This window comes from Cuculus canorus, chromosome 2 (genome assembly GCF_017976375.1).
Source record: "Cuculus canorus isolate bCucCan1 chromosome 2, bCucCan1.pri, whole genome shotgun sequence".
In the NCBI taxonomy this organism is placed as follows: Eukaryota; Metazoa; Chordata; class Aves; order Cuculiformes; family Cuculidae; genus Cuculus; species Cuculus canorus.
Window position 1 is genome coordinate 114485005 of NC_071402.1, and position 16899 is coordinate 114501903.

The 16899-nt window shown below is 41.5% G+C and overlaps 2 protein-coding genes across 3 annotated transcripts in view; both read left to right on the plus strand.

Annotated features, from left to right (window-relative positions):
• Window positions 1–6083, plus strand: part of SACM1L (SAC1 like phosphatidylinositide phosphatase) — a 32264-nt gene extending 26181 nt beyond the window's left edge. For both annotated transcript variants that reach the window (XM_054059239.1, XM_054059240.1), the window contains 7 exons: window positions 1651–1789; window positions 2011–2080; window positions 2172–2244; window positions 2863–2956; window positions 3038–3130; window positions 3847–3904; window positions 4593–6083. In XM_054059239.1, the coding sequence (XP_053915214.1) occupies window positions 1651–1789; window positions 2011–2080; window positions 2172–2244; window positions 2863–2956; window positions 3038–3130; window positions 3847–3904; window positions 4593–4729 (664 nt within the window). In that variant the 3' untranslated portion in view covers window positions 4730–6083. The remainder of the gene's footprint in view (window positions 1–1650; window positions 1790–2010; window positions 2081–2171; window positions 2245–2862; window positions 2957–3037; window positions 3131–3846; window positions 3905–4592) is intronic.
• Window positions 6084–8594: 2511 nt separating this feature from the next.
• Window positions 8595–16864, plus strand: SNRPD1 (small nuclear ribonucleoprotein D1 polypeptide). Its single transcript, XM_054059883.1, has 4 exons — window positions 8595–8801; window positions 10274–10350; window positions 12999–13190; window positions 15647–16864. Exons 1-4 carry the CDS (start codon window positions 8788–8790, stop codon window positions 15721–15723), a joined length of 360 nt encoding a protein of 119 aa, XP_053915858.1. The 5' UTR covers window positions 8595–8787; the 3' UTR covers window positions 15724–16864.
• Window positions 16865–16899: the final 35 nt, after the last annotated feature.

The window sequence follows — 16899 nt, forward strand, 5'->3', positions numbered from 1 at the left end:
AATTAGCTTTGAGCACTTCAAATAAGGAGAAAGAAGCACATAGGCTGCCAGTGCACCAAGTGTCCTTTATTCTTAAGAGTGAATACTGAATTGCATAACTTGTTTGCTGTCACCTGCCGTTGGAAGCTTACAAAACAACCAGGTTTCCTTGAAAAGAAAAAAAAAAAAAAGCCATACATGTCTAAAACAAGATACAAAAAAGGAAGGCTCTACCTCAAGATTAGGTTGTCTCTACCTTGCTTTGTTTTGTTTCATCTGGAGTGACTGTTGCTTAAATAGGAACAGAAAATCTGAGTTCCGATATTTTTAGAAAATAGTTCTGCAACCCTGAGGGAGATAAACAGCACTGTTAAATCCAGTTGTGAAAGACCTGTCAGAAAGGAGGGCTGGCTTGCTGGATTTTGCAGGGGCTGGGGCCAGTGTGTGTGTGTGTTTAGGTTGGGGAGAGGTTGTTTAGTTTTATTTTTTTAGAACAGTTACAGGAGGTGCAGCACTTAAACTATTTTACTAACCAGAAATGTCTGCTCTTCAACTACACTAATTATCCTGATATCAGTTCTAGGCAGAGCTTGGGAAGAGAAGGGAGGGAAATGAATATTACACAGGTGTTGTCTCCCTTAATCATACAACAATGAAAAATGTGGTTTAACATAAATTTAACAAAACTAGTTCTCCAAGAATGACAAAAATGAGTCTTGTTAACACAAGTTTGATTGAAGTAAATGCATATGCTGCTAAGGCTCTTGGTTTTAGTGCTCAGACTTTATAATTGTGAAATGCTCTACAGTAACAGTGGATCATGTGCTAGTTCACATTGAGTTCACAATGACATAATGGAGTAACTTCAGCTTCAGAATATGGTCTGTAAATATTTAAGACAACTGGAAGTTTAATTCTGTGGCAGAAGGACAAGTATATTTCTTTCCCATTCACACATCCAACTGATAATTTGATCATCATATTTGTTTTATCTGCTCAGTTAATCAGAATACATGCATGCAATTCAGTATTTAAAATGATCTGTTTGTTATCAATTAATAGAAATACCTGATTTGGTTAATTTGAAAAGATTGAAGTAACAATTTCCCTCTTGCAACTGCATATGGTATATCTGGTTCCCCTGAATCCTCACCTAATGGAGAGAAGAGTAAGTGACAGTGGCAAACTGTCAGTAGAGGCCCAGTAGATATGAATAATTTTTAGGAAGAAGTGTGCCTGACAGCTTATGTGACTTTTTAATTCAGTGGTGACTGAATTGAACCAGGTGACCAGGTATATACAGGTTACTTCTGCTGTTGCACTCTGCTAATATCTGTGGAGCTCAGACACTATAACTAAGAAAAATAAAATGCAAGTCACTGATTTTGCACCAGAAGCTGCTCTTCCCAGCATATAACTTCATGTTGCTGGTTGGCTGGTGAAATGCTGAGTCAGTACTACTGTGAGATTACTAAACATTCAGATGTTGGTGCGGTTTTTCAGCGTGGAAGGGGAAGAATTCATGGAGGTCTCGAAGTTCAAAGACATGACTAAGAACTCCTTTTATGCTCAAGACAACTGTGTTTTGCTTGCTAGAATATTTACTTTCGGGGAAAGCATTGTTTATATGGACTGTTATCTATAGATACTTAAGTGGTGTGTATGTGTTAGTTATTTTCTAGTTGATTCCGATGGCAAAATTGTGACTCAGCAGGAAGGCATATTCCGCAGTAACTGCATGGACTGCCTTGATCGGACCAATGTGATTCAGAGCTTGTTAGCACGCCGATCTCTTCAAGCCCAGCTTCAGGTAAATCTTTTATTCAACAAGCTGGAAGGGGAGAGAGGCTTTCTCTTCAGAATGGAAATGTAATTTTAAGACTTCAACAAGAACTTGGATAATTGAGTTACTGTACTACTTAACTTGAAACACATCGGCCAGACTAGTCTAATAAGTACAGCTTTTTCTGAAAGCAAATCCTAATTTTTCTAGCGATCTACTAGTAAGCCTCAACGTGCTTTTTGTTTTAGAGGCTGGGTGTTCTGCATGTTGGACAGAGAATTGAAGAGCAAGCAGACTTTGAGAAAATCTACAAAAATGGTAGGCTCTTTATAGAGTTCAAACAATCATTTTTTTTTCCAAACAGAATACATGACTTCCTTCATCTTTCTTAATGTTTTCCTATTCACAGCATGGGCCGATAATGCCAATGCTTGTGCCAAACAATATGCTGGAACTGGTGCCTTAAAGACAGATTACACAAGGCAAGTCAGCCTTTCTTGTAAAAGTCAGCCTTCTGGGTTTTGGGGTATGTTTGGGAATTTCTTGAAGTTGCAACAGGCTGCCCGGGGAAGTGGATGAGTCACTATCCCTGGCAGTATTTAAAAGACCTGTAGATGCGATGCTTGGGGACATGGTTTAGCAGTAGAGTTGGCAGTGTCAGGTTAAGGGTTGGACGCGATGACCTTAAAGGTCTGTTCCAACCTAAACAATTCTAAGAAGGTTATTATCTGGAGCTTAGGCCATTAATGAGTTCTGCAGTGGTTTAACTGGTAATATGTCAGACTAAAATCTACAGAACACCCTTCTTCACTGTGTTTATATTCAAGGAGACAAGGCTATCTGGAAATAAAACCAAGAATATGTGCCTCTTGAAGGTACATTTATGTTGTGGGACAGAGAATTCTAATTTACTTTCAAACTTTGTTACAAGTATGTGTGGCAGTAATGCAGAGGCAGCACTAGATAAATGTATTTACATGCAGGTAAATAAAGGATCATTAAACATAGTAAATATGAACAGTGAAAGAACTTTAAATCTGAAATTATCTTCCTGAATGTGTAAATCTGTTTTAAATATTTTTCAAAACTTCTCTTTGCAGAACTGGGAAGAGAACTCAGTGGGGCTTAATAATGGATGGCTGGAACTCACTAATACGTTACTACAAAAATAACTTTTCTGATGGATTTAGACAAGTAAGTTAGGCTTTTAACTGAAGGGAAATGTGTTTGGTAAATGTTGTGGTTTTTAACTCTTGCTCTCCCTTTTTCTTAAAGGATGCAATTGATCTCTTCCTTGGAAATTACTCGGTGGATGAAGTAGAACCTGCTAGTCCTCTACATGTTCAGAAAGATTGGAAGTTCTTAGCTGTGAGTATGAAGACTTTATTCATGATTTGAGAAACACACATGCCCTTTTAGTCACTTGCTTCGAATAACCGAGTAGAACTAGTCTATTGAATAATGAAGCTTCCCTATAATCTAGTTATGTTTCTATGATACCTGCTTGTAGAACTAAACTCAAACTCTTCCCTTGACAGAAAACGGAGTGTCGTTGAGGTATTGAAAAAAATGCTGCTTGCTTTTTTTTTTTTTTTAAAAATCTGTTTCATCAAGTGGAAAGGGAGAAATTCTACTAGTCACCTTCAATGACTATTTCCTTCTGCAGAAGAAGCTTGTGAAGATCTCTTCTCATACTTCATGCAGAAGCATAGACTGTAACACCACCCCCACCCCCTTTTTATTTTCTCCCTCCCTTTCCATTTGGTGAAATGGGATTTGGGGATACTAAGGGTTTAACTGGTGGCTGGTGTGTTTTTTTTTTTTCTCGTAAAAACAAAACACAAATCTCAGCCTCTCTTTTAATAGGTAGAAGGTGTATTTTAATTCTTAACGTTGTTATTAAACACACTCTTTCACATTTTGGAACTATCCAAAATTTTATTTGTACCTAACAAGTGAATTGGGAATTAAAGCAACTTCATTGCAAAGCAAGTAAATAGCTTTGCAGTGTAGCCTATCTTAAAGGAAATTAAGGAATGTACGTGTTACTGTATCAAGTGATTATTCTTTTTCTGTTTCCCCAGTTGCCTATTATTATGGTGGTTGCTTTCTCCATGTGCATTATTTGTTTGCTAATGGCTGGTAAGTCACTACCGAGTTTTAATTTCACAAAATTAGCTTGCTTGAACTTTGTATAAATGGTTACCAGAAACTATTCAGTATAAAATTGCTTCTCGGTCATACTTAAAAGGTGTTTTAGCACAGCTCTGGAGGCTGAGGGGTTAGCACTGTATCATTAATGTTGAAAAACCTGAGCTACTATAGAAAACAATGTTAAAACTTCTGTAGAAGTCGCTTAAAGGGTAGTTAATTAACCCCAAATTCAGTTTCACCGGAAACTGAAGGCATCCAGCTTTATCATAGGCTGGATGAATCCCCAGAAGAATATCTACATAATTCTGGTTAGAAAGACAGTTCGGAAAAATCGGGCATAAGCCTGTTCTAATAGATGTCCCTCTAAACTAAATCTGTGTTGGGGATTGTGAATGTTTTTGCTTCTGCTTTTGCCTTGACTTTCCTAACATTAGTGCCAATAGAGTTCTTGACTGACTTCTGTGGAGTGTTCCAAGAACTGTGTGGCAAACACAGTTTTACTAGGCAAGGAAATAGGAGAGAAAAAAAGACCCCAGTACCCATGAAGGACTTCTCCCCCAGAGAGCTGCTGTCAAATGAAGTTAGGGCTTGCTTGATATATTTTGCTTTTGTACTAAAACAACCTTTCTGGTAATTGGAGGTAACAAACCAAAACATTTCTCTGACTCTTTAACAGGTGATACATGGACTGAAACACTGGCCTATGTGCTTTTCTGGGGAAGTGCAAGCTTTGGAACTTTCGCTATCATCCTTTACAACGGCAAGGATTTTGTAGATGCACCCAAGCTGGTGCAGAAAGAGAAGATGGACTGAATTTGTGTGTGTGGAAAGCGGCTTGGCACTGAGGATTCCTCAAGTCACACTTGGAGTCTCTACTGACCTGCTTTCCACACCAAATAGTGGTCTTTTAAAATTCTTCCTTGGCAGCGCAGGGGTTGGGGCTGGAAGAAAATTGTGTCCTTTGGTGGTGGTAGCTTTCAATTGAGAATGGGCTCAACAGTCTTAGTTGCAATGGTCTTTGGAATATTGCATTAGTGGATAGGGCTCTGGTCTTATTGAGGTAATGCAAAGATGAAAGCCAGCTTTTTCATGTCTGGAGTGTTTTGAGGTGTAAGTGGACTGCTTAAGCTAATAGTCCACCTGGGCCGTGTCAGCAGAATGTTTGCTTTGACAGGAGAGAGCTGTGATGCTCTTCATACGTCAAAAACCCCAGATGTTGAAGCATTAATAACAGAGCTTCTGATTGTGGTCTCTGAACAAAATATGGCTTCATACCAACAAAAAGTCTAGTTCCAGGACTTACAGCTGGATTATATTTCTTGTGATAAAGTCCATGTTAAGGAGTCCTTTGTGTATATTTGTGTGTGGATTCTCTTCACTCAATATAAAAGATTTTTGAATTGTAATGCTCTTCTAGAGTGAGCTTCTTGTCCTGTGTTGTTTATCTAGGACTGATGCAATATTCTACTAGTCATTGTTCGGGTGAAAGGGCAGTGTAGCTGGATATTCCTGAAGTTGCAAATGTCTTGCACTGTTTCAATACTACAGTCTCCAGATGATGATTCATTAGGTAGCAAGTTAAAATGTAAAATTTTCTTTCTAAAGATGTAAATGAATTTGAAGAATGTAAAAATCCTTTGCAGTGTTTATTGAACCTTCCTTATGCTAAAGGTCCAAAGTAATCCATGACTTTAAGAATGGGTCACAATGTAAAAGGTGAACTTCATACTGTTTTGCTCGTCAACTGCTTCTGTTCTTGGTTATGTTGAAATAATTCATGAAAGAAGGAATAACAACCTGAGGAGAAAGCGTTTAGTCTATACTTCATGTTTGCACTTGGGAGCAGCAGCTTGCTTTTCATGCATGATCATGTAACACACTCTTTAAAAAAAGAAAAAAGGAAAAAAAAAAAGCTACAAAATAATTTGTGCTGGTTAATAATAAATGTGTGTCTTTAAATTTAGTGCTTCCAAGCTGTATTAAAAAAAAAACCCACAAACAAGTAATCCTACTGAAGGACCAATTTTGAACTATTTTGTCACTTACTTTATATGGTTTCTTCTAAACCAGACATGGAACTTGCTTAAAGCGCTGTGCATTGTTTAATATTTCCTGTAAGTACAGCTGTATATTCAGATTGCAATTACAAAAATTAATGGGGGGGGGGGGGGAAGAAACATGTAGAATATTAGGACTAGCACAGTTGTCACTATTGAAGCTAGAACACAAAACACTGATATTCCAGTGTTTCCTTAGGCTATTACTGAAAATATGTACAGATTTTTGCAACTGTTAAACTGTTCATTTTAACCTTGAATGTTTCTGGAGGCCTCTCTGGGTTTTATGTAAACATAACCTGTTCATAAGCACTAGCACTTGCAGAGTATCCGTTTGCTTCTAGATGCTGTAATGGAAATGCCAGTTGACAGTTAACTGGAAAAAACTCTTAACTTAAGATTTTCAAAGGTGAACTCCATTGCGAGCACAAAGTACAAGAACATCTAGGGCTCAGTAGTTGAAAGAATGTTTTTCTGGCTCACTGGCAGGTGGTGTTTAAAACTTGGTTTGGTTGTCTTGCAGTCTAGAACTAAATCTTTGCATCTTTGGTGAGGAACTTGTTGCAGCAAAGACCAAACTTTAGTTGGTAATACAAAAGGTTTGTAAAACAGAGAGTGATGTAGGTTTTAGAAGTTGGAAAGCACCAGTATCTCAGTGCTTTGCGAAGAGCTGTGTTTATAAAATCACAAATGATGTACTCATAAATGACAATAAAATGTTCGACTTTTCTAGATACACTGTCATGGTGCATTTTGTGCTTTGGAGCGCACCGCTCCCAGATTGTTCCTCAAGAAGTATTTCTCAGCAAAAAGATGCTTCCATTTTGTCTCTGCTCATTGCATGTGAAGATTTTGCTGTTCTGTGCTGAAATACTGATGATCTTGCAGCGTGCCCTGTGTAAGAATTGGCATTAACATCACCTTCAGGCCTTCATTGCTGCATCTGGATCTTAGTCTGAGAACTCCTGTGGGTGGATTTCTTTGATGCTTCATCTGAAGTGTGCCTTCTGCTCAGTACTTATGGCTCTTTACTTCTTCCCTCCCAGAACTGCTTATTGACTAAAGTGATGGGTGCGTGAGGGGACATTCAAGTTGTTGTCCTACTTGTCATCCTTTACTGCAGGCACGCATCAGCTTTCTTGTATTTTGTTTTCCATTGTGGCATTGTGGGGTGTTAACACTGCTTGCAAACTCTGACTCTGGAAATGTGCTTGCCCAAATGCACAGGTTCTGAGCTGGGTCTTTTCAAATCACTGATCATAGAATTGTTAGGTTGGAAAAGACCTTGGAGATCATCAACTCCAATTGTACCTGCCTATTACTAAATCATGTCCCTAAGCACCTCTTCTACTTGCCTTCTAAACACCTCCAGGGATGGTGACTTCACCACCTTCCTGGACAGCCTATTCCAGTGCCTGGTAACTGTTTTGTTGAAGAAATTTTTCCTCATGTCTAATCTGAACTTCCCCTGGCACAGTATGAGGCCATCCCCACTTGTCCTATCACCTGTCACTTGGGAGAAGAGGCCAATGCCCTCCCCTCAGGTAGTTGTAGAGAGCGATAAGGTCTCCCCTCAGCCGCCTCTTCTCCAGGCTAAACAACCCCAGTTCTCTTACCTGCTCCTCATACACTTTGTGCTCCAGCCCCTTCACCAGCTTCGTTGCTCTTCTCTAGATACACTCCAGGATCTCAATGACTTTCTTATAAGGAGGGGTTCGAAGCACCTTTATAGAATAATTGAATAGTTTGGGTTGGAAGGGACCTTAGAGATTATCTAGTTCCAACCCCCCTACTGTGGGCAGGGACATTGTGAGACCTCATCTAGAATACTGTGTCCAGTTCTGGAATCCTCAACATAAGGATATGGAGCTGTTGGAATGGGTCCAGAGGAGGGCTACAAAGATGATCAGAGGGCTGGAGCACCTTCCCTACGAGGACAGGCTGAAAGAGTTGGGCTTGTTCAGTCTGGAGAAGAGAAGGCTCAGAGGAGATCTTAGAGTGACTTTCCAGGACCTGAAAGGGGCTACAGGAAAGTTGGAGAGGGGCTATTCATAAAGGCTTGTGGGGACAGGACCAGTGGGAACGGGTATAAACTGGAGAGGTGCAGAGTTAGAGTGGACATCGGGAAGAATTTCTTCACTATGGAAGTGGTGAGACACTAGCACAGGTTGCCCAGGGAGGTTGTGGATGCCCCATCCCTGGAGGTGTTCAAGGTCAGGTGGGATGTCTCTGCCCATGGCAAGGGGGTTGGAACTAGATGATCTTTAAGGTCCCTTCCAATCCTAACCACGCTATGACTATGACAGGTCCCACTAGACCAGGCTGCCCAAGGCCCCATCCCACCTGGCCTTGAACACCTCCAGGGATGGGGCATCCACAGCTTCCCTGGGCAACCTGTGCCAGTGCCTCACCACCCTCATAGCGAAGAATTTCCTCCTGATGCCTAGTCTAAATCTGCCCCTCTCCAGTTTGTACCCATTCCCCCTGGTCCTATCCCCACAAGCCTTCGCAGCCAGTCCCTCCGCAGGGCTCCCGCAGCCCCTTCCCGCCCAGCCGCCCCCGTGAGCCCCCGCTTCCCAGCGGTCTCTCTCCCCGCGCACGCGCCGGGCTGGGGGGGGCGCTGGCCCCGCCCCTTCCGCCCATTCATCGCTGAGGGCGGCGGCGGCGCGGCCTGCTCGGAGGAGGCCTCCGCACCGCCCGCGCCTCCGGGGCCTTCCCGCCTCAAGGAGCTTTCTCCTCTCTCTTTCTCTCACTTTCTCTCCCCGCAACGGGAACGGCCGCCCTTCCCGCCCTCAGCGCCGGCCTCCCGCCGCCATGAAGCTCGTCAGGTGAGCGGATGGAGGCGGATTCGCCGGCCGCGATGGCGGCGGCGGAGCCCGCGCGCCGAACGGCCTCGCGCCATTTCCTCCCCCCCAGTGCATCCGGATGGCGGAGAGGGAGGGGGGAGATCTAGCTCTGCCGCTGCCCTGCGAGCGGCTCGGGCCTCCGGGAGCGCGATCCGCGGGGAAGCCATCTTCTAGGGGGAAAAACCACACAGCTTGGGTTAGAATTGTCTTCCGGAGAGGGTTGCTCAGTTAAGCCATCTCTTTTGAGGGGAAAAGAGCTGCCCAGGTTTAGTCAGAATTGTCTTCTGGAGCGGGTTTCCCAGTTAAACCGTTTTTTTTTGGGGAAAAAACCTACCTAGATTTGGTTTGAATTGTCTTCTGGAGCGGGTTGCCCAGTTAAACCAACCTCTCTTTGGGGGAAAAAAAAAAACCACCCATATTTGGTCAGTATCATCTTCTGGAGCAGGTTGCTCAGTAAACCATCTTTTTTGGGGGAAGAAACCTATCCAAGTTTGGTCAGAACTGTTTTCTGGAGCAGGTTGCTCAGCTAAACTATCCTTTTTTGGGGGGGAAAAGCTACCCAGCTTTGGTTAGAATTGTCTTCCAGAGACGGTTTCTCTGTTAAACCATCTTTTTTGGGGAGAAAGCCTACCCAGATTTAGCCAGAATTGTCTTCTGGAGCAGGTTGCTCACTTAAATAATCTTTTTGGGGGGCAGAAACCTAGCCAAGTTGGGTCAGAATTGTCTTCTGGAGCGGGTTTCTCCGTTAAACCATCTTACTCGGGCGAAATCCCACCCAGGTTTGGTCAGAATCGTCTTCTGGAGTGGGTTGCTCACTTAAACTATCTTTTTGGGGAAAGAAAGCTAACCTAGATTTGGTCAGAACTGTCTTCTGGAGTGGGTTCCTCAGTTAAACCATCTTTTTTTGGGGGGTGGGGGGGTAGAAAACCCCCAGATTCGATTAGTATCGTCTTCTGGAGCCAGTTTCTTGGTTAAACCATCTTTTTATGGGGGGGAAAACTACCCAGATTTGGTCAGAATTGCCTTCCTGGGGTTTTAAGTTCTTTCCTTCCTTATACGATGCTGAATGTTTGGCCTTGGAATTGGGATACTGGGTTTGGGCTCACTCAGGGCCCAGTGGTTAGGTGGGATGTGGGGCTGTGCTCATAGAATTGTTGGGTTGGATTGGGCTGGGTTGGAAGGGACCACGAAAGTCATCCAGTCCGTATGCCCTGCAGTGAGCAGGGACACCTTCCACTGGATCAGGACATCCCTGTTTTGGGTGTTTGCATCCTTCCCTCTTGTAATGCTTTACTGCTTTACTAACTTTCTTCAGGAGAATCCGTGAGCTCTGGGAATGGTGTCTTTGGAAGCTTGGGATGTAAGAATACTTGGTGCATATTGGCTTTCTGTCACAGGATGTTGAATATGTAAGGCGTTATGCGGGAGTGAACAAATTTTGTTTCAATTTCTAGGTTTCTAATGAAGCTGAGCCATGAGACTGTGACCATTGAACTGAAGAATGGGACACAGGTGCACGGAACCATCACAGGTATGGCGGGATGGGAGACTGTGGCGAAGTATTGCCTATTCTCTTTCTGCTAACAATTGGCAGCCCTGCTTTGGTCTGAACTTTTTGTTTTGCACTCCTTTCTCTGTAGGACGCAGGAGATATTGGTTTTAATTCACATCTTTATGTGCAAGCTTAAGGTGTGTTTTTTACAGAAGAGTCTGGACATTGACAGAAGTTGCTGGGAGGCAGTAAATTCTTGGGATCCTCTGAGCCTGACTGCAGGCTTTGTTTATAAACAGGCTTGGGGTGTGAAGGAAGTGAAGGTTCCCCAACATCTGGCAAAGCTGGTGGAGCATGATATTCTCTTAAAATTCTAGCAGCACAATAAATGTTGATGAGGTAGCTTTACTACTGTATCAGGCTGGTAGTGGATGCACAGCTACATTTTTATAAGATGCTTCAGTGCATCTGACTTGCGTTTGTGAAATTGCTATGAGCTCTGGTCATGTAAAACGTTACAGCTGAATCACCAGAAGAGGTGGGGGCTATTTTTGATGGTAGTACAGATAAATGGCAAATGTTAAGTGTTGATCTGGTCTTAAATTGGTTAAACTTTGTGTGCAGGCAATTTTAATCTAAAAATTAATTATTTCTGTTGAGCGCATTTTAGCTCTGCTTAAGGTGAACTTACATAGGAATGCATCTTTTCAAATACTTGCATTGATTTCATGAAACTGATCTGAAAATAGATAACCTTGATGGAGGGACATAGGGTAAAAAAGGAATCCTGGTGTCAAGAATCTGGTCCCCTGCTGTTGCCTAAGGTCTGTCATTTATTGTAAGTTTGTGTGTGTTACTGTAGCAGGTGCTTATCTATATCACTGAACTGTAGCTGCAGGAAAAGACTTGATGGTTCATTATGTGGTTCTCATGTATTGAAAAATGTGCACCCTAATTTGTTTGCTTTACTAATATTAGTGAGGGATATTGTTCTGAGAACATTCATGTTGGCATTACTTTACAGTCGATTAGGTCTGTAGGTGGGGCACATTGTACTTAATGAAGCAAACCCTTTTTGTCGGTGGAGGAGTGTGCTTCATCTCCTGTCTTTCACTCACTCCAGGCTGCTTTTAGAAGCTCTTCTGCGTAGACGCTGTTAAAAAAAAGATAACTTTCAAACTCGGCAGAGTTGTATTCCAGGGGATTGCTTAGGTGCTTTTTTGGCCAGCAGCTGTCTGCTGAGACTTGGAAAAATTCAGTACTGGCAATATTTTGCAGCTGGATTCTTCAGCAATGATTAGACCTGAGTGCACCACCCTGGTACCCAATTGCAGCATGCTCTGTTGAACCCAGCTAGGTAGGAAGCAAACAAAATGCTTGTCTCCTGACCCCGGTGCTCTTGCAGGCTTAATTGTTGAGCAGTCTCTTTCATTTTCTTCTAAGATTCTGTAAAAAACTTGAACACAATCTGTATTTCTGAAATGACAATCTTCCCTTGGCACTGTTGTGTAACTACTGTTCATAATTGCTGTTTCCTCTGCAAATTGTACAATCTGCTCTTCCTTTTGGAGTGTCAGTTGGCCAAAGCAGGCGTGCGGAAGGGGAGAGTTTCAAGTAATGCATAGGTTACACAAACTAAGGGGGCTGGTCAGGTGGAGCACAGCTGTCAGAGAGCTCTGTGAAATGTAGAAGTCAGGGGAGGGGGCAGAAAAACATGGAATAAGCACAGCACGTCTGTGCTTCTGATTCTGGACTGCTACTTATTTATGTCATTTACCTTAGTCAGACATTTCAGAGTTTGTCTTTCTATGTTCATGAAATGCAATAATAGTTACTTTTTACCACAAAGGGTTTTTCATGCAGAAATTTGAAAGCACAAAAGATTTTCCTCATGTGGGTACCGTGTCCCTGAATTTGTAAAGCACAGTTTCCATCTTTTGCCTGAATTTTTATCTGAAAAAGCTACTCTGTGTTTGATCTTCATAATACGAGAGGAAATCCAGTGCAAAACTTGTGATATGCAAAATAAGAATTAATATAGGGTGCTTTTTAGTACTGTTATTCAATACATGTATTCAACTAGGATTTTTTTCTATTTTGGGATTATTCTTAACGCTGCATACTGGGTGCAGCACTGATCCCATACAATTACATACTGGCAGTTCGAGGAGTTTGTAACCACAGTGATTGTTCCTTGCACTAGTGTATCTTACATAACTTCATGGAAGATATCACACAAGTATTAGATGTATTTTATCAGAAAATAAATGCTGTTGGACTTTGTCTAAGCCTTACAGAAAGATGAAATGATCAGGTTACTTTTCCTTCTCAAATCCTTGTTTTGCTTTCTTTTTAAAAGAGTCAAAAGACTAATATTGGACTTCTGTAATAAACAGCAGTTTATTTGTTATTCAGAGGAACCATTTTCATGGTTTACAAAATTGCAGCTGTCCCTAAGACCTAGATAAAGATCTCTAGCAATGAGGTGTTGAAATCAGCAATTGATAGATCGGCAAGCGAAATTTAAGAGAGAAAATGTAGTTTCCTTCAGTTAGGGGCTTAATTGATGAATGGCAGAAGCAGGTGTTAACAGGATAAATCTTGGAAGCATGTGCATTCTTAAAAATAACCAACAAGGGACCATTTTATAGGTGTTCATTCCTGAAATTGGACTTGTGTTGTTTCAGGTGTGGATGTCAGTATGAATACACATCTCAAAGCAGTGAAAATGACACTGAAGAACAGAGAACCCGTTCAGCTGGAGACGCTGAGTATTCGAGGGAATAACATCCGATACTTCATTCTGCCAGACAGTTTGCCTCTGGATACTTTGCTAGTGGATGTTGAACCGAAAGTCAAGTCCAAGAAGAGAGAAGCAGGTTAGTTGGTGCTTTCCCAGCCCTGTGTTAGTTCTGCCTTTCTGTGCAGTTTGGTGCTCTGAATCTGAAGACATCTGGTTTGAGCATCTGAGCATTTGTGTGTGGTGGCGAGTTCTTTCATCTTTGAGAGTTCGATACTGAACTAGCCAAGTCTGCCTTGCTCACCTTCTTCGCATCTGTAGAGCTTTCTTACATGTGAAAATATTTGTGACTTTTCATACATCTGTTTTTGAAATAAGTAAATGTTTTTAAGCCTGAGTAAATCTTAACCTGTCACAACCTCAGCATTGACACTAAGGAGATTTACATTTCCTCATCTCCGAATATGTGCTGTGTTTCCCCAGATTGTATAGAGAACTTTATGTAGCCTAGTAAGAAAGCACAGAACAGCCTCTTGAACAGTGGTGAATGCCTCACTGAAATCACACTTGATTGTGGGTAAAAATAATCTGTCAGAGAATTGTATTTGAGAGAGTTGAGTATCTGAGGGAGTTGAAGCTCTGTTCTGATGAGCAGTGCTCTAGCTTTGGCTCCTGGTGGTGTTTCACTCTGCTCGTCCTGGAACTTGACTTTTTTTTTTTCCAAAAGGCTGTAGAACAAAAACCTTCTCCTTAGAAGCCTAACAGTAGAGAGAGGAATTCAATTTTAATCCAGTCTGTTAAAGATTAATATCCAATAAACTCCAGTCTGTGGGTTGTCTTCAGGCAGGATATATTTTGCCCAACATTTAATGTGTTTTTGTAATACAGTGTTTAAGCAAAAGCTAATTGTGCTCTAAAATAATGTCATACCATTTCTCCTGTAATTAGTATTTAAGTATTTGAACCTGCAGACTTTGATCCATGCGTATGTTTTGAATTGGAGTGCTTACCTTGCTGACATGGTATAAGGAATCCTCTGGTGTGTCACAGAGTGCAAGTGCAATGGCTGCCATCTTCATGGAGAGTAAGGAAAAAGCTCCTGAAAGCATTTTGCTCTTTTCACATCCATTAAAAATAATCTGACCACATGGAGAAATTAGAGCATCGCTGGATTACTTTTTTTTCTGAACCTCCTGATGTGGTGTGAACAAAAACATCGCTATTTCTTTTAAACTTTGAAAAATGGAAAGGAGCTGTGATAGCGTTGTTTACCTCGATTTGGTACTCCTTGCTTCTTCGCTGTGCTGGAGCACTCTCAGACCACAGCTGAGAGTGTGCTGCACTTTGCCTTACTCTGTAAACGCTCACGTGTGACACGTGGTTTGTCCTTGGCGAATGAAATTGTTGGCGGAAGGCAGGATGCTGGCTGAGATACATACATGGCACGTATGCCTTGGGTCTGAGTGTACTGGCAGTTAATGAACACGACTCTCCTGATGCATGTAGATGCTGTAATCATCCAGTCAGGTAGTGTTGCTCCTGTGTGTTTTTACAAAGAGTTTGTCTATTTCCAGGAAAACACATTGCATCTTGTTTCTTGCAGATTTGTCCTGTGCCTCTGCTCGTTCTATCTTACTCCATTTCTAACCGACATACTGTCAGGTGGAACAGAATCATTTTTACAGCCTGTGGGTGTTTTTGTGTGTCTCTTGTTCAACCACTCACTTCAACAGAATTTTTAATTTCTTGGTATTTTTTTGAACCTTATACTGATGAACTTGTTTGACATAAACGTGTAATTTCAAAAGTTTGAAGGGTGGACTTGCAACCTGACAGGACAGGTTTTGTTTCTTTAGGAAAAAAGAGATAAAATTACATGTTTTCACCATATGGATCATATGACATCTGGCAGTTGCTTGCAGACCGAATTGTTCTGTGATTCTGTTTTCCCTTTACCATTAAATAGCAGTATTTGAAAGTAGAAGCACAGAGCTAAGACCTTGACCTGAGGAATTGGCAGAGGTGTCACTGGAAACAGTAGAAGCCGTTTGGTGGTGGGATCCTTTCAAAATGCTGTCTTTTCACATGGTGCCAGAGAGAGTTTGGGCTTGGGAGTTCCACAGCATGTTAAAACTCACATTTCCCTTTAGCAGAGTGCTTTATTAACCACAGTGTGAGCTGTGGCAAAAAACCAAAGTCTTTTCCACTGTATTAATAATAAAATACTCATCTTGCATTTGTTTTTTTCTGATGCCTGAAAAACTAGATTTTATCAAAAAAAAAAAAAAGAAGAGGAGTCATAGTTCTCTGTCAGATTTGGAGCATTTGGAAGCAGCCAACTGTGACGCTATATCCCCTTGTTTTTTGCACTGAAGTCAAAAGACAGACAGTAGGCTATGGAAGCTCTATATGGAAATATCTCAAAATGTGAAAATATTATCTGAAACTTACCACACATTAAGAGACATAATATCTGACTTCCTGCTTCCCTGTGATTAGCTGTGATGTTGTTTATGCTCGATACAGAATGTTTTAATCAAAATGAAAGTATTCCTGGGTCTCAGTTGATTAATCCTTTTTGTTTCTTCTGTGAAGTTGCTGGAAGAGGCCGTGGCAGAGGCCGTGGAAGAGGACGAGGTCGTGGAAGAGGACGAGGAGGCCCAAGACGATAACTTCTCACTGCGCAACTGCTACCAAATTCTGGGCAATTTCTGATATTTTTTTGTACAGGTCTTGTTTATGGTATCCATTTTTAATAAACTGAAATGTGAAAAAGACGTCTTTCCTTTGTTAGGGAAGTCTGGGGAGGGAGGCATGTCCTGTTTCTAGAGGCTGTTACAGACTGAGCATGTCTTGTTTGGTGTTGGTTGCCGTTGTCAAGGTCTCACCCACTCCTGAGGGCTGTATGATGACCTCTTGCTTTTTTGCCCCAGAGAGAGAGAGAGACTTGTGTTGGTATGCTTTTAACAGTGTTAGAAATGAATCCCTCTTCCATAAGGCACTTCACATTTTCTAATGCTGATGTAGTTAAGACTACATTAAGAACATGTTTCTACTGTTGTTCTGCAGAGTGACCTCTTTAAAGTTCATAGATAAAATTTTACTGTTTGCTATTACATGAAGCTTACAATTTAAACATGTTGCTTTCTTTATACAAAGTTTTCACATAAGGAAATTAACCAGTTCTGTGGAACTGCTGGATTGTTACATCTCATGATTAAAGTATACCTGGCTATGAACTTTGTCAGAGCTAATTATATGGCATACTTTTGTTTGGGTGGGGCTTGTAAAGTAGCTTTATCACACATTTCTTTTAGTGTACTTAAAGTGCATCCCTAGAAAATACAAAGTACAACACAGTTACATACTGGAATTGGAGATTTACTTCTGGAAATACAGAACTTCTGCAGCTCATGTATATATGTATATGAACTGCTTTGCTGGACACAAACATAAAAAAGCAGTGTTGGCCACAGTTACCTCGAATATCATCCTGCTAACTCTTCCCCTGTAGGAAAGGGATATCACATTTGCGTTGCAAGACGTCAACAGCTTCATCTGTTGGTGAAATACACAAGTCATTTCAAATAACATTCATGTTAGAGCATGGCTTTCTTGAATGATAAGGGCATTCGCCAGTACTTCAGTGCAGGAACGTGCTTACTTGGTTGCTCGTGTTTCCGCACAGGCAGTGCTACGAGTGGAAAATTACCTAACGTTGTGTAATGGATTGATACGCTGGTTAATTTGTGCTAGCTAGCATTTTGTGAGCTGCTCTTCTGCTTTTTCCCCTCTTACAGAGGCCATGGTAAAACTTCATCTCGTTACAGAAGAGCTTTTTTTTTTTC

What these genes read in the sequence shown, in the direction of transcription:
- SNRPD1 (XM_054059883.1), top strand. An exon ending in GGTGCACGGAACCATCACAG is followed by an intron (nt 10,351 to 12,998) that starts GTATGGCGGGAT and finishes GTGTTGTTTCAG; the next exon opens with GTGTGGATGTCAGTATGAAT. An exon ending in GTCCAAGAAGAGAGAAGCAG is followed by an intron (nt 13,191 to 15,646) that starts GTTAGTTGGTGC and finishes TCTTCTGTGAAG; the next exon opens with TTGCTGGAAGAGGCCGTGGC.